The sequence below is a fragment of the Pinus tabuliformis genome, chromosome 2_1 (genome assembly GCF_031772625.1).
Source record: "Pinus tabuliformis cultivar Carrire ecotype Pingquan chromosome 2_1, CPIR1, whole genome shotgun sequence".
Lineage (NCBI taxonomy): Eukaryota > Viridiplantae > Streptophyta > Pinopsida > Pinales > Pinaceae > Pinus > Pinus tabuliformis.
In genome coordinates, this window is record NC_142299.1 from 889,243,839 (window position 1) to 889,265,736 (window position 21,898).

The 21,898-nt window shown below is 39.4% G+C and overlaps 1 protein-coding gene across 3 annotated transcripts in view; it reads left to right on the plus strand.

The window, feature by feature from the left end:
- LOC149203499 (hydrolase family protein / HAD-superfamily protein) overlaps positions 1-21,898 on the plus strand; it is a 494,119-nt gene that overhangs the window by 328,306 nt on the left and 143,915 nt on the right. For all 3 annotated transcript variants that reach the window (XM_089403464.1, XM_089403462.1, XM_089403463.1), the window contains exons 6-8: positions 3,640-3,711; positions 3,860-4,061; positions 21,518-21,613. In XM_089403464.1, coding sequence (XP_089259590.1) covers positions 3,640-3,711; positions 3,860-4,061; positions 21,518-21,613 — 370 coding nt within the window. The remainder of the gene's footprint in view (positions 1-3,639; positions 3,712-3,859; positions 4,062-21,517; positions 21,614-21,898) is intronic.

Sequence of the window (21,898 nt, forward strand, 5' to 3'; positions counted from 1 at the left end):
GGATGACCAAAGAGATGTGGGATGCCTTGGCTACGTTGTATCAAGGATCTTTCGAGCAGCGGAAGATGTACTTGGAGGAGAAAATGAGATCTGCAAGGATGCAGAAGGGGGAACGCATTGATCCATTCCTATCGAAGCTTCAGGAAGTCTGAGATTAGTTGGCAGCTGTAGGATCATCACCTCAGCCTACAGAGATGGTGAGGTTGGCCCTGAATTCAGTCTCAGAAGAATGGCAAGTATTTGTCCAAAGTATCCTGGGCAGAGAGAAATTGCCAGATTGGGAAGGGATGGGGGCCACTCTTCAACGGGAAGAGATGAGGCGAGACTTAGTCAAGTGCAAACTTGATAGCAGCAACAATAGTCAGATGAAGCCCAAGGAGGAGGAGGAGAATGCGGCTCTTGCATCAACGGGGCAATAAGAGTAGTGGAGGTGGAAGAAGGATGTCTCAAAGATCAAATGTTTCCGGTGTGGTGAATTTGGTCACCACGCTACACAATGTCCTCTCAAGAAGAAGGACAAGGACGAGAAACATGATCCGTAGGTTGCAACTGCAAGGATCGAGGAGGAGGAGTTTGCCATGATTGCCCAGATACCTCTAGGGGAGAGGTGGGTGATCTAGTACTATAGTTTGAAAGAACTGCAGATGGGAAGGATCCTTGAAGAATCCACCTCTTGGATCAATACCTTGCTATGGGAGCCGATATCAGAAGTAGCAAGATGGACCAATGTCAGTTGGTGTAGAGGGATGCCGAAGTGGCAGTTGCAGTGGCGAAGAGCACCAGAGACTGAGCAGCGCAGAGAAGAGTTGGCAGTAGTGCAGAGTCAGCAGCAACGCAGAGACTTTAGAGGGTTAGTGTAGAGACTAGCAGCAATCAAAACTCCAGCAACAGTTGCATCACACTAAACACCTTTGGTTCAATATTTTGGATGTTTCTTAGTTGCAGTAGCAGCAGATGGGAGGGAGTTGCAGTGTAGATGCAGTTGGCAGCAGCATGCAGAGTCAGCAGCAACATAGATGCAACAATTGTGCAGTAGTTGGTGGGCAGTGATGTAAGACATTAGTAGCGCAGAGGGAGATGTTACAGAGTCAGGGTGATGCCTCAGCAGGTTGCATTACTAGAGCACTTTCCTCGCTAAGAGGGAGTGTTGATTTCTGGCAACATCGGATGTGCTCTAAGCCTCAAAATATGTAGGGAGGCTAGGACACATATATTCTAGAATACCCATAAATCGTTTTGGGAAATTCCACCCAGAGACAGTTTTTTTAAAATAATTAATTATTTTTAATGAATGCCCAACTCTAAGCTTAGGAAATTAAAATAATTAAAGGGTATTAATTAAATTGGGTGTGAAACTTCTAGAAGAAGACGAGGATCAAGTCAAAATGATCTGAGCCATTGATTAGAATCTAATCTGGGCCATTGATTACTCAACAAGAAGATTATAAGGACTTTGATGGGCATTTGGAAGACACATTGAGTGAGAGACCAGAGATTGATTTTCTCAAGAGAGCAGTGCAGTAGTTGTCAAAGAGGTCATCAAGGAGATTTCTTGCAGTGAGGGGCATGGATAGTTTTCCGGTTGGAGAGTTTTCTGATTCGGGGATACATTGCAGAGGAGGCAGAGAGGGATCTGGAAGAGGCAGCGCAGAGCCACGCTGGGCAGTGTAGAGCCATGCTGAGGTAGCATAGAGCCTGAGAGGAGATTCGAAATTTACTAGAGAGTCGAGTTCTAGAGCCAAAAGCTGGGGTGTGAGACTGGAAGGGCAGAGAGTTGAAGTTCCAGAGGCAAATCGACCAGCAAGAAGGGTGACGCAGAGCCTAGTAGTTGTGATGCTGAACTGCGTAGGCTGACGCAGAGGCAACGCAAAGGCAGTGTGGGGCTTGCCATCCAGAGCCTGGATCAGTATTGAATCTCTAGTGATAGTGTGAGGTATTTCTCACTAATTTCTCTGCCAGTCAGATTCTCTGTATCGGATAGCCAGTAAGGCATCCAAAGATTGTATTAAAAAACTATTGCATAATAATACAAACCCTCAGCTGCTGCACCGATTTTCTTGCATTGGGTTTTTCCGGGGACATTTGTCCAAAAACAATGGTGTCAATTTTGTGTGTGGTTATTTCTTCTTGCTCAGTTCTTGTTTCCGCATATAATTTAATTAGTGAAGGCTGCAGTCGTATTTACTTTGATATTTACAGTGTAACACAGTAAATAACTTGCATGAATTAACAAGTAGGAGAAGTAATGTCAGTTTGCTGCAGTGGGGATTTGGGTCTCCAAATTTTCACATAGAGCATCATGTGTACATCATCATCATCATCACTGTGCCAAACCAACTGTGCCATGCTATCATCATCAGGAAATCATCAACGTGGGCATACCCATTTTGCAAAGGAAATCATCATGTAGCAAGCTCTTTGACATTTGTGCTCTAGAAGACAAATTGGAAGTGCTTATGAGCAAATGAACTAAAACATCATGCCACCAGGTGTGTGGTACTCATGAAAGAACTTCTAGCATGTTATGAGAATCACATGGTTACCTCTCTTATATTCTTGAGGGGTAACATTTCCTACAAAGGCGAAACATGAAGGCATCATTCTTTAATACAAATGCTTCTTCTTGCTGCTGTTAGAATCCTCCTAATTGGCTCTTCATTTAGCAATTCTTCTCTTCATTTCCAGGCATGGAAATATACTTCGAATTACAGATGTGAACTACCTGCTGTTTAGAGAACGACATGACTGCTGTAACTGCTGATCTGAGAATTTTTCCTGTGGTTGGAATGCACTGGAGAATACCTTCACCTTATAATGAACAGATCTGAAAGTATGCCAGGTTATATTTTTCTAAAATGCATGCCTGAATCCAAACATAACCTGCATTGGAGAATACCCTTCACCTTGTAATTAACAGCAGATCTGAAAGTATGCCAGGTTACACTGGTCCAAAATGTGTGACAGAATCCACAACATAACCTCCAGGATAATGAATATTTTATTGCAATCCATACCCTTTGTTGAATCCTTAAGGTATCCATTGACCTTACTGGAAAATTGCTTCCTCATATGAGGGTAAATATCCTGTGCAGTTCTTAGTGTTAAATGGAGAAGACTGAGGATTTATATGACAGTGTTATCATATCAAACCAAGTAAGCCACCCACTGTCCAAAGCTCAACAACATATAAAGGGGTAGTCAAGGGATACACTAGGGTTACCCCCTGTACAAAATGGTGGATAACAATCAGCACTTGGTAATTATAATGCAATATATGATGCCATTGCCTGTCTAGATTTAACACTTCATTTAGGGATATTTCAACGTTGATTGTCAATAGAAATGATTTCTAATTTAATACATCTATGGGGTGAATATTCTAATTTTGATATTTTATTTGGTTGAGAGTAAGCTATTCCTGGATTCTCTGAAGATTGAAGCTTTTTGAGGTTAAAAATGATGTATAGTATGGTGTCACTGACTATTTTGAAGTTTGTATTAGTTATCCATTTATTTTTGTAAATTTATATAAAGTTATATTAAATGGAAACTCATCCTCTATATTCTTATCATCGTGTATCAGCAGTGTTGATGCTTGGAAAGGACTTATTTTAGTTTGATTGGATCTCTTTAAAGCAGATTCAGTAATGAGCTGGTCCTTGCTGTAGGAAAGGGAGAACCAGCAAATGTAATGTCTGACTATGGTTTCAGGTAAAGTGCATGTCTTTGCATCATTTCTACTAAGTGCTAAACTTTTTTCCCAGTTTTTCTTGCAGATTCTAGATGCTGTTATTTAAAATATTCGCTTGCTTTCAACAGACAATAGTAACTTAGAGAGCTTATTTTTCGCAATGTGAAGGAAGGTTGTCTCCATGGATGAGTATGTAGCATACTTTGACAACATTGATCCTCTGGCTCAATATAAATCCTGGTCAAGGCAAATCCCATCCCACATTGAGAACCATCATTTGAGGTCACAAGGTCAACTTGATATTATATCAAAGCAAATAAAAGCAGCATTTGTTGTTAGCGATCCAGTTGACTGGGGCAGAGATATCCAGGTTTCTTCTATATCTGCTTTCCTATACACATGATTTGGATTTGTAGGAAGGCTGCCACAAATGTCCTTATTTTGCCTTTCTTTTTGGATGTGAGTGCAACGTTTGTCTACGGCTAAACTACCCTGCTTTATAGACTTTTGTAGAATCTAGTTGTGCTCCATGCATGTTCCCTTTTATTTCAATGCCATCTTTCTGCCATGGAGTTACTTTCTTCATCTTTTAGTTTTCAAAACATGCATCTTATATTACTTCAAATATTCAATAAGCTTACATCAATGGTAGATCAAGGGTTAAGGAACTGCTGATGTGTCTCCCTTTCCCTAAACAAGCAAGAAATGAAAACATCTCAACTTTAGTCTCAAACTCTAGAGAATTGATATCTTTCCAACAAATATTGTAATATACTAGTGGGTGACCACATAGCAGAAATTTTCTCCTAGATTCGTCTTCAGTGGACAACCAACAACCCCTAACAGCCACAAGTATAGCCGATATATTGTGCCAGTTGATCTCCACTCCCTAAGCCAGTCATATGTCCCATCGACCATTTATCGAGAGCATATGTTTGAAGGTGGGCCATCCAATGCTAAAGGTATGCCCTTCATTGTGCAATCGGGTGCTTATGCTTGTTTTTCTTTGGGCACATTGCATATGGATTATTGGGTGACTTGGAAGAAGGAAGGGTTTTGACAGTAGTCTTGTTCCCTCACCATAAATGGAGGCTTAATCCTCAACCCTAGTCCTGTGAGATCTCCCCTATTGGCATATAGCTTCAGGATGGGCATTACTTGGGAAACCCTGATTTTGCCGTTTTCCTATTTCATATTTTTCACTCCCCTCCGCACATTACATGCCCTATTTCATCATCTTCCCTCTCTGGTTCCACATGACCACTGGGTCCACAAGGCTTTGATACTTTCCCTCCCCTTGTCCACATGTTTGGGTCAAGTTTGGAATGTTTCCCCGGAGGTCGATGCAGCTAAAAAAGGGATTAAAAGCATATCATGGCCACATACAAAAAAAGGTAACATCACAAAATGCAAAAGATTGTTGGGACATTACATTAGCGCATGGGAAAAAAGCCAAACATGAGCTCTACTCCTTCATTAAGGCCATCACCCTAGTTCCTAGAGCCCCATGAGTGCCCCCTGCCTTATTATGGAACCCATGGATGTCCCAAACCATGGTGGGCGATGAACTGCCCAACCCTAAGGGGGTAATCACTGTTTATATCAAACGGAAAATGAAGAAGTGTTGAAGAAAAAACGTCGGGGTAACTCATGCACCACAATTGCTCCCTCCTACATCTATACATCCAAATGTGTGGACATCCCTCGTCATTAACACCCTTGAACCCATGGAATTTGGCCTCGAGACCCATGTTCCAATCCACCTCATCACTATCCACATGACCCCTATCACTTGAATGGTGTACCTTGGACATGTATTTCCTTTTAGGGGCTGGAAACACCTAATAGGGTTGTTTATTAGCCACTCCTACCTAGGGAGGTAACACTATTACATGCTTAGAGCCCAAAATTTAGAAAGGAAGCCCATTATGAAGTCTCATTTGTGCCCTTGATTAACAACCTTGGTTCAATTAGATGCACTAATGAATTATTGTACTTGATGGTGAGGAGACACATTGGATCTTATATGTAATTGGCAGGTGGTTTCATCATGAGATGGACAACTTAACTGGGGCCCAAACCCACTAGAGGATCATATTAACACTTATAGGGGATGCGTTGAGAGCCATGGGACTCCATACATGTGATAGAGCTATTGAAGAATCTAGGGCAAACATAAATTAGGGTGATTCTTCTTGACATGATAAAAATTTGTGAAGTGTTTTTACAATTTATCTTAGCATGATCTTCTTTTCATTATTAGTGTGAGTGATTACTTCATCAAACTGCTACCAAAAACAAAGAGACAAGAACACAAGAGATTAGGCTCTCTGCCAGGGCTAAAACCTCTCCCTCTTGGAGAGGAAAACCCGCACAAAATTCTTCTTATAGAGATTCCAATTGACGAATACCAAGACCATGACCCTTGACACATTTTGCCTCTCCAAGACCAAGACATCAATCCTCTTCTTCGTCACTGCTGGGATCATCATTTTTGCTGCACCTCTGAGATCAACACTATTGCATCACCAAGAACTTCATTACTGTTGCAATATCATTGAGAATATCATTGCTACATCACGACTGCTCCTTGAGATTATCACTGAGATAATCTCTGCACCTTCTTTGAGATCATGAAGATCATGACTGCACTTCACTGTAGGTTGAGACCACTGTGAAATCATGATCCTTGTCACTTATCCTTGCCGAGACCAACCCTCCTTGACTTGGTGATCACTGCTTCTTCCATTATGTTGAGACTGTAATAATCATGTTATTACTGCTTATGATCCTTGTCATTGTGACTGCATCTAAAATACATATTCATATTGAGATCACTAGGAGGCAGATCCGAATGTTGTGTTATCCATTGAGACCGTATGTCTCCTTTAACAGGTATGTCGAGAATCATTGTTATCACCGAAACTCATTTCATCAACATGGTTATGCTGAGACAGTAATTGAGATAGTATATATATGTCGAGACTGTATTTCTTCTTCCATAGGTATGTCGAGTACATATAGATAGGTCCACCGAGTTTGTGACACTGAGATCATTGCCTTTCATCGAGACTACAGAGAGGACTTCACTGTCATCAAGACTGCGACTTACTGTCCATCCGAATCCTTGTCTGCCTGCGGTGACATCTTGTTTGAGATCATGCTAATCTAGGTGCAGGGATATGTCTGAGGTTGCTTTTGCCTGTACCCATACGAAGTATTAGACCTGTAACCCATCCGAGGCCTGTTCCACGCCTTCCTGCACCCTATACCCATCGAAATCTCAGAGGAGAATTGCGAGATCTTAGCATGGCATTTGCGGATACCCTAGACGGGTATTTATAGTTGTTTGTGCTCCTATTTTGAGCCGACGTGAACTTGTGAACCGACATGTCTTTCATTTGAGCCGACATGTCATTTAAACATATTTAATTCAATATTTGAAGCCGACAATGATGATCTCTGATTCGTTTTGCTTGCAGACTTCTTGTGTTTGCTAATGGAGGATTGATCTTGGTCTTGGAGGGTTGCTACACACTTGTATACATTTCCATAGGCTCATGAAGAGCTTCTTTACATATGACATGACTCTTTGACATATAAATAAAATCCTAAAGACATCAAGAAGAAGTCTTTGACCTAATGACACTTCTTGCTCATGAAACCCATGTGGCAAGATTTTCTAAAAATAATTTATTCTCTTCATTACATCATTTACAAAGATCATGTCATTATGAAGACTGAACCTAGTTACACTTTCTTCAACAAGAGCGTCATTTCATGTCATGGGCACCTTGAACACCTTCAGTAGCTTGTTCATTGCCCCACATTATTTGCGAGATGATGCACTTGGACCAGCATTGCCCCAACTGACTTAGCAGCGTACACATGGTTTGGCTGCTGATCCAAGGCCTAGAGGAGGTTTGTCTCACCCTTGAGACATGGGAGGGCAAGCACCATCATTAGTACCGTCATTTGGAGCAGTCTATAGGCTTATGTTTCACCAGGAGACCATTTTTTGTGTCCCAGAGCCACTTGGAGCACCACATGATGACTTACAAGGACATTAAGGGGCCATCCCCTTGTGAGTCATTTATGGAGCCCTCTCTCTCATTTTGGCACCTTGAGGGCTCGATGTGGCCTTCCAATGGCCTCACTACATCATGACATCATCATTTCGGCCTACTATTGGATGGTTTATTCATCATTTTTTAAGCTACTTGGTGGGCTTGTCACCAAGGCCTTATTTTTACACATTAAAATAATGTTATGGGCTTTAGAATAAGAGTTCGACCTTTAAAGGTCTCATATAAATAGAACTCGCTCTCACTATGAGATAGCATCACGATCACTTGGATTTCTCTTGTAAAGTACATTCACATTTTTTCTCTTGGATGAATTGGAGGCACTCTGATGCATTTTGATATCTTTGGAAGCTAGAATTTCATTCTTCTTGGAGCTACATCTTGGTTTATGGTTGGATATATCTCATTGTCATTTTGTAAGTGCTATTTTTTTGAAGATTTCTCTTGGAATAATGTCTAATGTGTGGAATTATTGCAACTAGTTAATTCTCTTGTGCCCTAATTTGTTGAATATCATTGTAAAAGGTTATTTGGTTGTAAATTGCACATGTTACTCATGGCATGACAATTAGATGAATGTTCCTAGTGGATGGAAATTTGTTTTTCTTCCATGAAAATCCATAAATCTTGAGTAGGTAAATGTTGAAGATTGGTTGCTAGGGCATCATTCTTTAGCCTCCTTGAAGACAGTTTTGGCAAATCTTGAATCATCTTAGACTCCATAGCCAAGTGAAATAGGCATTGGTCCAAGAACATTGGTGATCACCCTCTCTTTTCCATCTCTCTCCTCAAAAAATTTTGGCCCCTCTCCACAGGACGACTAGCTAGGGCATCCTATGAATTCTACTGGAGCATTAGAGGAAATTTCAGCCTAAAAGTGCCCATGAAATTTTTATGTAATTTCCATGTCACAATATGTAAATCAATCAAAATCCTTTAAATTTAAAAAGAGGTATATGTAAATATTTTGGAGAGAAAAAAATGAAAACTACTTTTTTTAATTCTATTTTTGACTTACCTCCTTATAGGTTTACTCAAATTTCAAGTGTAGACGCTCGTTGGATGCGGAATTAAATTCCACATCCAACGAGTACCCATTATGAATACTTTTGAGAAGACCCACATTAGATGTGGAATTTAATTTTACATCCAACGAGCATATACACTTGAAATTTGAGTAAACGTATAAGTAGATAAGCCAAAAATACAATTAAAAAATGTAGTTTTCTTCATTTCCTTCCAAAATTCATAACTCTTATTTTACTATTTTATTATTTTCCTTAGGAGGCCACTTTTAGGCTGAAATTTCCTCTAATGTGAGAATTTAGGGACTTCATTTGGATAAAGTTGTTCCTTGGTGTTTTCTCTTGATCTCAATTTTGGTTGAGTTCCCATGATGAATTCTACATAAATTTTTGTGCCCTAGAAGGGAAACCTAACTTGAATTTCCTTGGATAAGTGGCCTTCTTGAGGGTTCTTGTTGCTTGTACAGGTAAATGCGACAATGACTCAAAATGGGGGTTGTCACTCTGATCCCCGCCCTCTTCGTTCTAACTATCTTCCTACAACAAGCTATGGGGGGTAGTCCCTATGAATTGAGAGGATGAAAGACTTGTCGGGAACCGACGAGTTCGGGAGACACAATTGAATGGCCTAGCAACTTGGTTAATGATGATTAGCAAGTTTAATTATTAGCACAATTTAATTAGATTATTTGAGAGACCTGTTGGCCACACTTTGTGAACAGTTCGAGAATGCAGTGTACAAGGAAGTGGAGAAAATTTTTCAACGATTAAAGTCATCAGTCAGCATGAATTCATCATTGCAAACCCAATTTTTGCAAGGTATGACCATTTAATTATGTAACAACACCTAGGTAAGCCTCTGATTTTGGTAAAAGATTTCATCCTAAGAAGTTTTTTAACCTCCCTGAATTATGTGTGTTTGTAAACACACATAATTGGCAAAGTTTTTCTTTCAGCTTAAACCACAAAGCTAGGGTGGAATTCGTTGACAAGGTCTTAAGTGAGTCTTAGTGTTTATCGAGTTTATTGTAAAAGTGTGTTTAGGAATAATTTTAGTGCATGGTCCCTCGTAATCAGAACACCATGGCTAAATTATTTTATTATAAGCACACTTGGTTTCATACTAGATCATATTGTGTCGCAGAATTGGGTAATGTCTTGAGGGTCTGGTCTAAATGTGTATTTCCCCTTCTAAGGGTTGAATTAATTGTAATATTTTGATGTAAAAATATTTTAGTGCATGGTCCCTTGCAATCAGACACCATGGCTAAAATATTTGAGGGTGGAAAAATAATTAAATCCCCTCTAGAGTCAATTAATTAATTTTTCTAGCAAAATTAAATAAAAATCCTAAGCCAGAAAATTAATTAATTTTGAGTCAAGAAAGTAATCATAGAGAAATTCATCAGTAAAAAAGAAGTCAATTTTTGGATGTCCTCCACCAAGGGAAAAATGGATATTTTAAGAAAAATTGAGCCCTTGGACCTTGGTGGTTAAGTCAAAGTCAATTTTTTAAGGAAATTAATCCAAAATATTAATTTTTGGATTAATAAAAAATGGTTTTTAAGATAAATTCGAATTTTTCCTCAAAATTAAAAATTCAACAGTGGAGATTAAAAGAAGATCAAGTTATTTTCGACAGTTGAGATTATTTTGATGAGGATCAAGCCAACTAGCCATTATTTTCCACTTGGAGGGGTTTTCTCTATATAAAGAAGTTATCTAGCTTCTATTTCCCATCTTTGGGTGGAGTAATTTTCTATTGATGTACTGAGTTTCTGCTTTGCTGGAATTATTTTTCTCATAATAGAAAGACTTTGGGGTTTCAATTCATGGTGTTCTATCTGTTGATCTGTGGTATGTGCTAGTTTATGTGTTTATACTCTATATTGTGTTGAAATATTACAACTGTTATTTCATTTGTCGGTGATAAGAACATTCTATTGGTATGAGTTATCTTAGGTGATCTGATTCACTTATGATTTAACTGTGAGAATTTCTAAACTGAAATTCTATCACTGCATCAACTGATTTATTTCACCTACTTATTATTCTGAATAAGTTATTTATGAAATTCCTTTAGCAAATATTAAAATAAATTCTACTGTAGTTATCACACAATTACCCAGAGAAAAATACATGCACAAGAATCAATCACATCGACACAGTTATTTTTGGACAATTTTCCCCGGAAAAACCCAATGTAGGAAAACTAGTGCAGTAGATGAGGGCTTTATTAATCTTCAATAGCAATTGCTTTTACAAGGAATGATTTTACAGAGAAACTGAAAGAAAACACCTGAGACTTTCCCTCTGAGACTGTCTGACGCTTTGGAGACCCTGCTCCCACTTCTGCGTCACCTTTGTGTCACTCTGATTGACCCAATGTGGCTCTGTGTCCCTCTGCGTCAGCCTGTGTAGGCTCTGCATCTCTCCTCTGGACTGTATCTCTGTTTCTGCGCTATCTTCCACTGCCCTTGTGTCACCTCCTCCTTGATCACTGCCTGCTGTTGAAGCCCTCCTCTTCCTCCACCCTGCAACTCCCTCCGAAATTGATCTCCTCTTCCTTGAGAATCGAATTTCCTTGAGATATTGAGTATCTGCCGGTGTGACTCCAAATGACCCTCAAGTCTTCTCTTATACTTTTCTTGTTGATGAATCAACAACAGAGATTAAGTCCTTAATCAACAGCTAAGATCAAAATAGACTTGATCTTCGTCTCTTAGAAGCTTCTCATCCTTATTTTTATTAATACTCATTAATATTTTTATTTTCCTACGTTTAAACTTAGGAACCCATTAAAAATATTAATTATTTTAATAACTCCTCATCCGGATGGAATTTCTCAAAATGATTTATGGGTCTTGAAGATCTCATGTGCCTTAGCCTCTCGCCCAAATTTCAAGGCTAGAGCACATCTGATGCTACCAAAATTCAACACTAACAATTATCTTTGAGATTTAATAGAGATTTACAGGTACGCTAGCCCTTGGTCTCCAAGTTCATAGATTGTGGGGAAGGGCTGACCTTGTTTGAGCTCTAAGATTTCATTTTGACGAATTATTTTGCAGGAGGGTTTTGGCTGGTCTATCTTTTGAGATTATTCATCCATGAAATTTATTTAAAAATTCTCAAAAATTTTATTTGATCCTGGGCTACAATGATTTAATTTTCTAATGAGAGCTAATATTTAATTTTATAAATATTGTAGATATTTGTAAATTAATCTAACCGTTGTTTTAGTTTTGTAGCACTTGGGGTTTTGTGGAATTTTTTTTTTATATATATTGGGGTTTTGGGAATTCTTTCTATTCTTTTGTGCAGGTGAATATTCAATCCACTAAGAGAAATTGAATTTTTCTGAAGAAGCTAGCCCTAAGGCTAGGGTTTGAAGGGTTTCACTCCTCCAAGTGAGACGTCTAGCCTTTTTGAGGACATTCATTGGGCTTTTGAGGCAGATCTAGGCCTAGGAAGGCAAGATCTAGCCTTTAGTCCTCATCCAAGCTCAACGTTCAACCAAGAAAGGAAGATGTTGGCCCTACAAGGTAAATTTTTGTGCGATTTTCTGGCAAATTTTATGTTTTTGCTAACTTCTTAGTGATTGCAGGAGTTTCACAAATTTTTTAGGCCTCCAAGGCCTAGCTGCTACCTTTTCCAGCCTTTCCATGGGCCTTCCAGTCTTCTCTCAGTGAGTTGTAGCCCTTTTAGGGCCTTCTGTGAGCCCTGGAGGGCCTTCCACCTCTGCTGCTACCCTTGTTTCCCCTTGCTGCTGGCCTAAGGGCCTTAATTTACCTTGCCGCAGGCCTTTCTAGGCCCTAATCCTTGAGTCGCAGGTCCCTTAGGGTCTCTAACCCTCTCAGCAACCCTTCTAGCCCTTGTCATGTCCTTATTGTGCTTCCTTCACCCCTGCCGCAGCCCTTAAAGGGCTTCTTTTCCCTGGCTGCAGGCCTATAGGCCTTTTCTCCCTCATCCTTAGCCTATCTAGGCCTTGAACACCTAATTGTTGCCCTTCTCTAGCCCTCATTCAGTCATTGGTTGAGTTTGCATTGGTTTGTGGTCTCTAACATCTTATCTTGCAGCGATTTTGGAGCTAATTTTGTGGTTGCAGGTGGTCAAGTTCATTGAAGAACTCTCAGAAGCCTCACTAGCCATCAAACAAGGCCATTAGGCCTAGTGGTTTGCCCTCTACCTATTTTTGTCTCATCATTGTTTTAACTTAGTTCTGAAGCATATTGTTGACAACGGTAAGTTATGACATAAACACACATAAAATAGGTCTAAACTCATAAATCCTTCACTTAAGGCAATACAGATTTATCTTGTGGTTCTATTGGTTGCATGTAAGTGAAATTTAGAAGACTGTGGTTGAATTTCTATAGTGTATTCTATAGGTCAAAAAAATGAAACACACAAGGTTGCTTCTCAATCGCACAAGTCAATAGATTGCACTGCCTTGTCACAGGTTCGAAGTATCACATTGACTTGACCAGCTATCCTTGCAGTGGTCTTCGCTGCACTTTGGCTTCCGATCAAATTAGATCCATGATATAGTAAAAAAAGTCGCTCAGCTTAGGATCAATGCGCACATATCCGGTGATCCAATTTATCCACCGTAGTCTCATTCGCATACATTAACAGAGATGCGATACACATCAAGGATCTCACTACTCGAGTGGAACTGGCCTCAAAAAAGAAAATTTAATAAATGTGGCCTCTTACACCCTTGTCCATAGCTTCCAAGATCGATTGCCCTCTTGTTGGTCCACTAACGGTTTGATTGTTGTTACTACCTCGTAACTCAACTCACATTACATTATGTTGCAGCGAATTTACAATTCCTTGTTACGCTGAAGCGACTGAGAATAGGTATCTATGTGCGCTTTGACCCACTTGTTGCTCACATTTGTGGTAACTCTAACTTCTACGTGGGCCTTCAACTGCACTAGCCCTCTCGCCATGCAACATGACCCACAACCTCTGCTACATGATTTCAAATGGGCGTTCATGCGGGGTTCACGTCGAGCAATAACGCAACCACTAATATGTCGTCACATCAGCAAACGATATTCACTGAAATATCCTTGCAATAGACTCGACCACGAATTTGTGTGACCTCAAAAATACAGATATATTCGGCTTCTTGGGAAAATAATACTCCTAGCTTTGGAATGGACTCAATATTTGGAATGAACTGACTCTGGATATAAAATGCTCTTGATTCCTTGAAGATAGTTTCGAGCAACAGCTCACTCCTTGGCAAATGGATATTACTTTAGCACCTAGAAAAAAATTATAGACTCAGCCACAACAAATTTGGCCTGGGAAAAATTTCAGCCACCACAAATTTGTCCCCCTTTCGACAGTCAATAGATCCCCATGAATTTTTCCTAGTCATGCTAGGGTTTGTACCACTGTGTCCCTTAAGCAATTCATATTGGGACTTTTTGAGAGCAATTTGGCCCTCTTTTTGTGAGCAATTTGGCCCTAGTGAGTTTTGTAACTTGTCCCTTAGCAAAATTTTCCCTCCGTGCTAGGGTTTGATGATTCCTCCTTTTCTTTGCTGAATACGAGTTTGGTCTCATAAATTTTAATAGATGCAACTCCTGCAACAATTGATAAATCTAGCCGGCCGACACAACTCCAAAAAACCTACAAACTTGTAGCATGAAACCAAATGAAAGGTTTGCAATTAAAACCCTCAAGCTGGCAAAATGCATAGCTTTGATACCACGATAATATCTCATTTATTAATTTTAATAAAATTTTGAGGATTTTGCTTTAGAAATTTATGTCGTCAATTCAACACTCGAATTATGCAAACTGTATCACGAAATTAGTGGAAAAATTAAGAAACATAAAGTTGCAACTAAAAATAAACCAGGAACACATGTAGCAAACCTCAACCTTATTTTATTAATAAGAGATCAAATATTACATGACGATACATAAATCTAGTTGGAAGATGGCTGAGATGAAAGAAGAAATGAAGCACTAGTTGCAGATTTGAATGATCCTCTCTCCAATATCGTTGAAGCTCTGTGAAACTTCTAGATGAATTCTCCTCAAGGAGTGTTGGGGTTTTGTCCAACACATAATGGAAACCCAAGGGTTTTCGTCTTAGGGCTTCTTGAAGCCGAGAAATCTGTTCTTCAAACCACTGTTGCACGAAATGCCCTCCCCCCGCGGATCAAAACCCTGAAACGCGACCCGTACGGATCCGTGGGTGATCTGCCCCCTGTAACGTGTCCCGGAAATTCTGAAACACGGACCAGGCCAGAAAGGATGCTTCCTGGCCTGTGGGAACCGTTCGGCCCAATCCGCGTTTCAGGGGGCGGATCACCAAGCCGAAATGTCGCAGATCGGGGACGCTTCCGTATGGATCGCGATCGACTTCATGAGCCACCGACCGGTTCCACGTGACCCCACTAATTCACTTTTTTTCTATTAACTTGTGGTTGGGGGTGGGTCTAAGTTGGTTTAGAGAAGGGAATGAAGGGATTAAAAGCTTCTTTCTCTTCTCATTTCCTCACTCTCGTATTTTTGGAGAGTTTGGAGAAATGAGGAGAAGAGAGCTTGGAGAAGAGAGGAGAATGAGAGGAGAGACTTGAGAAGAGCTTGGAGGAGTGAAGAAGGAGGAGCTAGGAGGAGGAGGAGGATCTTGGAGGAGTAAAGAAGGGCTTCCATCTACAAGAGCTAAAGAGGTAAGTGCAAACCCCAAACTCATTTTTTTGTCATTGTTTTTTGTATTTTTCTCCTCCCTCTCCTACCCTTTCCCATTCTTTCTTCTTGCTCATTTAATTGTAGGTTGTCCACCACCTATATTCATATTCCAAGATGGTGTTCTTTTGGCTTCTATGTATCATTCCACTTTTGGTTTTAATGATGGCAAGGGGGAGTAGGAATAGAAGGGAAGAAGAACAAGAGGATAGTGGTCCCCATATGAGTGACCCAATGTATGATGAGGGGGAAGGGTTTGAAGAGGAAGGGGATGAACTTGAAGAGAACACTGAAACACTAGAGAGGAAAGCTGCATTGACATCCTTGTGGAACTATGTGACCAAACTTGAATGGGGAAAAGGTGGTGGAAGCTACAAATTTTTGTGCCCTCATGGTTGTCATGGAGGAAAACCATATAGTGGTTCATATACCCGTGTGAGGAGGCATCTTTGTGGGGTGATGGACAGTGATGAGAAGAAGGGTGCTGTGGGGAAACAAATTTGCCCAAACATTTCAACTGAACAAAGAAGAAATTGCATCCAAATAGAGGAGGTTGCACAACAAAAAAGCAAGGAACAAAAAACTTAGTCTGAATCAAGTGCAACCTCTAGATTTGGTAGCTCATCTCCTCATGGTACTTCTGCAAGCTCTGGAGGTAGAACAATAGGGGATTTCCTTAATGTTGCTAGGAGGGATGATGTGGAAGGGAAGATAGTCTGATTTCTTTGTGCTTGCGGTGTACCATTCAATGTGCTTCGCTCTCCTTATTGGCATGATATGTTTAAGGCCATCAATGAAGCCCCAAAAGGATACGAAAGCCCCAACTATGAGAAAGCTAGAACAATGTTATTAGAAAGAGAAAAAGCAAAGGTTCAAAGAGATTTGACACATTTTACAAATGAGTGGGTGGATTGTGGGGTATCCATTGTATCAAATGGGTGGAAAAATATCAGAAACCAACATTTGATAAATGGTCTTGGTGTTTCTTCTAGTGGTGCAACATTTATTACATGTCATGACTCCTCGATCAGTGCAACTTCTCAAAATATTGCAGATCTCCTATTGCAATCAATCAGAGATGTTGGTCCTAATAATGTGGTTCAAGTGATCACTGATAATGCAACAAATTGTAAGGCAATAGGAAAAGTTATTGAGCATACTCATCCACACATCTTTTGGTTTGGGTGCTTGGTGCACACATTGAACCTTTTGATTCATGATACTGTGAACCATAGAGAATGTCAATGGATTAATGAGATTTACAAGAGAGGGAAGAAACTCATTAAATTTATCACAGGGCATACAAGGGTAAACTACTTTTATGACACTTACTCCAAGTTGTAGTTGCTTAAACTTGCAAAAACAAGATTTGCAAGTTATTACCTCACCTTTAGGCGGCTAGTGAAGGTGAGACAAGCTTTAACTAATATGGTGACCTCTGAATCATGGGAGGAAATTAACAATGATAGAGATGGGGCTAATGTAGCCAAGGACACTATTCTTGACATGTTATTTTGGTCACAGATTAAATATGTTTTGCAATTCACCAAACCAATTTATTACATGATCAAGTTTGCAGATTCAGATCGACCAATAATTGGGGAGGTGTGTGAGCAAATGGATAGCATGTTGGGGTAGATTAAAGACATTGTTGATCCTAGAGATATCACCTTGTACAATTATATTTGTGCAGAGGTGGAAAACCGATGGGATATGCTAAACATTCCATTGCATGCCTTAGCATATGTTCTGACACCTAAATACTATCATCCATCATGGCTTTCAACACCAGCACCTGGGGGTGGAGCAGGAGAAAACAACCTAGATGCAGAGGTTCTAGAGGCTTATATGAGAGCATTGAATAGATTAGTCCCTGATGAGGAGGAGTTTTCCATGGTACGGAAACAGTTGAGCAACTATACGCTTAGCACTGGTCCATTTGGGAGCATGCATGCAATTAGAGATCGAGAGACTTTTTCTTCTCTTGAGTGGTGGAACATGCATGGAGGTGCTACTCCACTTCTACAAACTTTGGCATTGCGGGTGCTATCGCAGGTGTTAAACACTTCTTCTGCAGAGAGGTGTTGGAGTTCTTATTCTTTCATCCACAATGTTAAAAGGAACAGGTTGAGTTTAGACCAAGCAAAGAGCTTGGTTTATGTTCACTAGAGCACTTAGAGCAATTAGAGGATGCTCTTATCCAGGATGATGATGACCGAGTTGAGATGCCACCCCCATCTAGTACCTTGGTTCACAGGTTCCATGCTTCAACACCAATAACAGGGGCTTCATCTTCATCAGTTTCAGTGCCACAACTTCCATAAGCACCATCTTCTTCATTGCCACCACGTGGAGGTCCACTGCCACGTACTGTTCGTGGTGGAAGGAGGGATTAGTAGATGTATTCACAATTTACTATTTTGTCATAGATTAATCATTAGACTTGTAGGCTTCTTGTGAATTTGAAATTTTTTGTCTTACTCTTCCTAGTTCAGTGTGTACTTGAGTCTTGGTGGTGGCTAAGTGGCCTATTTTGTAAACATTATTATTTGAATTTTGGACATGATTCATGTTGATAGTTGCTCACTTGCTAGATAAGTTACTTGAATGTTTGATGATTTTATCTTCTAATTGTTTTATGTTTTATGATATTCTTAAAATTTGATGTATATTTGTAATTGCTAGAATCTAGATGGTTGATGCTCAAATAATTAATCATTGATGTACAATGGAATCATGGATGCCATATCTATCTTGATTTATGTAAAAATATGCATGTTTCATGTCTTTCTACAACTAATTTGGTATTTGGGATGTTTTTTATTAATATAAATGCAATATATATATATATATATATATATATATATATATATATATATATATATATATATATAGTGTAGACACTTCCTAGATGCTTCACTTCCTAGATTTTTGGGAAAGGCGCTTCTGCCTCCCCGCTTCCAAAAAAACATCCTAGTTTCGTCTCCGCTTCGTGAAATGTTGCTCGAAACCTCACTATAACAAATGAACAACCAGACCAAGATGTCCCAAATGATCTCCTCCTCCTCCTTTTAAAGACTCAATAGTTAGATCTCCAATCTTCTAGAAGTAGCTTATTTTGATTATTTTAGTATTATTCTAGAAGCTCCCCCCCTGACTTCATCTAAGTGACTTTTAATTTAATTTTTATTTTATGTAAGTCACTTTGGCCTTTTTCCTTCAATTAATCATTTTCCCCTTCTTTCATTTAATTAAGTGACTAATGAAAGTCACTTTTAATCCAGGTTGCCCACCATACTTTCTCTGGCCGTTGGAAGTCACTTCCCATCATCCCATCTTGTAGATCTTCTCGTTCTGGTAACAATGAGCTATTATAATAATGTGTCCCATCAGATATTCCTTCTGGAATGCCACCTTAAGCATAATTAATTAGATTAGGCTTGATAATAACTTTGTTTTATGAGAATTATCAGAATGCAACAAAACCAAAAGCAATCTATGTGGAATTGGCCATGTTGATGGAATATGCCAAGCGAACACCATCGAACCCCATAAAACTCCTCAAAACCCCTCCGAGATCCCTGATGATGTGATCCTGCTCCTGTGAACTGGCCAGCGCATACCCTGGAAATCCATCATGGTTGTACTATAGAGGAAACTGAAAATGGGGACATTAAAGCCTTCAACCCTATTAAGTGCTTTCCACCCCCAAGGGGAAGGACATTTGACAGATAGACCTATCAATTAATATGTGCATGTGATAATGACAGTGAAGGAGTGGGCAAGACTTTAACGAAGATGGCCATAGCCTTCATACCATCTAGAGGGAGTCCAACATCTTCGAGTCTTATAATGAGAAGAGGGAGCAATCATGGAGGCATGAATTGCGCTTTTCCTTGGCTTGCCTTTTCCACCCTAGGGTGCACCTTTTACTTTAATGATTTTTCTTTCTTTCTTTCATAGCTTACGAGACCAATCTTGCTTTATGATTTTTCAATACCCCTTAAAGATGTAGCGATTTCTTGCTCATTAGTGTTTGGACATTGAAGAGTTCCTTTATGATGGAGCATGATATGCTAAGGAGCTGGGTGATGGCTAACGAGGGGGGTACAACTCATGCTAGGTTTTTTTCCCATGTTCTTACTATGCGCTAGCCATCTTTTGCATTTTTTTTCTTTAGTTGTGGCTTCATATCCTTTTATCATTCTTTCAACTGCGTCTACCTCTTAGGGATAATTTCCGGGCCTTGACTTAGGAATGCGAATATGAGGTGCCAATCCCAATGAAAAATGACAATCAACCCAAAGAATGAATGTGGATAATAAGGGAAACATGGAATGCGGTAAATATGGACTACTTTGAGCATGCTATTTCAATCAGTACCTCCTGTTAGTGCCCCTCCTAAGGGAAGGACCTTAGGATAGGTCACACTAGACTAGGGACAAAGGATAATCTCCTAGCTAAAGCATGGGAACAAGCGTACAATCAAGAGTGGTTAATCATCCAGCTTGGCTGTTATCTATATTAGTATGCCCCAAAACATTAAATGAAAGCACATGATTTAAAAAATGGTTAATGTACCTTCCGTTGGCTGACCTACCTTCCTTCAAGAAGCATGCTTGATCTTGGGCCTCTCCAGATTACTCTCACAAGTTACCGATTCGCCATTGTAAAAAAAGAAAATAAGAAAAAAAAAGCATGCTAGATGGGATGTAATATCGCTCTTATTTATTTGACTTAATTTCCAGACATTAATTTCAAGAAATCCACCAGAAAATTCAAGAATAAATTGCAAACACAATTCTAGAAATTGTAGATAACAATTTTGCAAACTCCAGCTATTTTATTCATTATTTGGGAGGAAATTACATTAATTAATTTGGAAGGAGACCTGATGGGAATATTTCCAGAAATTGTTGGCTTTGACTCCTTTAGCTATGCAACTCGTCCTCCATAACAAACTGTGATCTCGGCCCACCTTCAGAATTTGATTCAGCCCTCATGTGTTTTAGCAACTCGGCCCCTGAGTTTTGAACCCAGGTCTCTACATTAATATAAGCCCTATTATGTCACTGCTTGCCACTATGCCACACACGTGGGCTGGAAATTTGCTTTTAGCATTGCTGAGAATGCTTTCAAAATCTCAGGAATTATTTTTATATAGTTCTGAACAAATTTCTACACGGCTGAAAATGGAGGCAATGAGAAGGGTTATTGCATACTGATAAATTGTGACAGCTGGAGTTGTGGTAGACTGAAAGCAAAGATTAAAATCTCCAGAGGAGAGGGACATGGGGTCATTTAAAATGAGAAATTGTCTCCAAAGGGATGCTAGGTACAGAAGATAGAGCTGAAGTGTCTCTTGAAATACAAAGGTTTGCAACTATAGCTTAAAATCATGGCGATGAACTGTCCTGTCATTTGGCAAATAAGGAAACAGTAACACAGCATATGAGAGTCCATCATGTGGTATACTGTATAACATTTAAACCAAGCAACTTGCATGCTTGAGATGCAAAGTTTATGGTGGGCAAACCCTCTCTAAGAAAACATATCAAGAAGAAAAATAAAATACTGTTCGAGTGCTCAACCATGAATATATGCATTTTAAATTTTGTTTAGTGCATCAAGATGATTGCTCTGTTATATATAGCTTGAACCAGAAAACGAGTTTAAATATTTGTTTAAACTTTAGAGGCTCAATACTATATTTCTTTAGCTTAGTTGGTGTTCAAAAGAAGCCGCATGTTCTAATTCGTCTATTCTTACATAAATAAACACATTGTGCATTTACAATTGTGATTCATATACTAATATGAAAGTGGACTTCTTACCATGCCATTCCAAATATATGTAGTATCAACAATGAAATTTAATCATCAAGAAAGATTATGATATTTCTAGATTAATCTATTGATGATTTGCTGTGCATGCTATTTTCAATGATTGTTTCTATTCTATTTAAAAAGTGATAAGATTTTCAAGTAAAGTGCTTGTAGGTGCTATGTGACGTTTTAAGGTCTGGTGGTCTACCCGGAAAGAGTGATGGTCATCAACCACCCTTGTTCTTTGCAGCAGATGATCTTGAATATCAGGTTTGTAAATATATTCTTTAATCCATTTATTTTGTAAATAGTCATTCTTCACTCTGGTTTCTTGTATATCCTGACTGCAAGTCGGAGTCTGAGGGGAAAAGGAATTCATAAATATTAAGGATAAAATAACAACTGAAGTTTAACACCCCCTTGCTTCATTCAGGGAGCATGAGAATGTACACCAGTTGTGTGCTATTGAAAATTTCAGATGCTTTATTCAGGAGTACAGAGTTCCAACTGCAAACAATGCTTCAATGAAATAGAATATAAATCAGGAAATAGAAA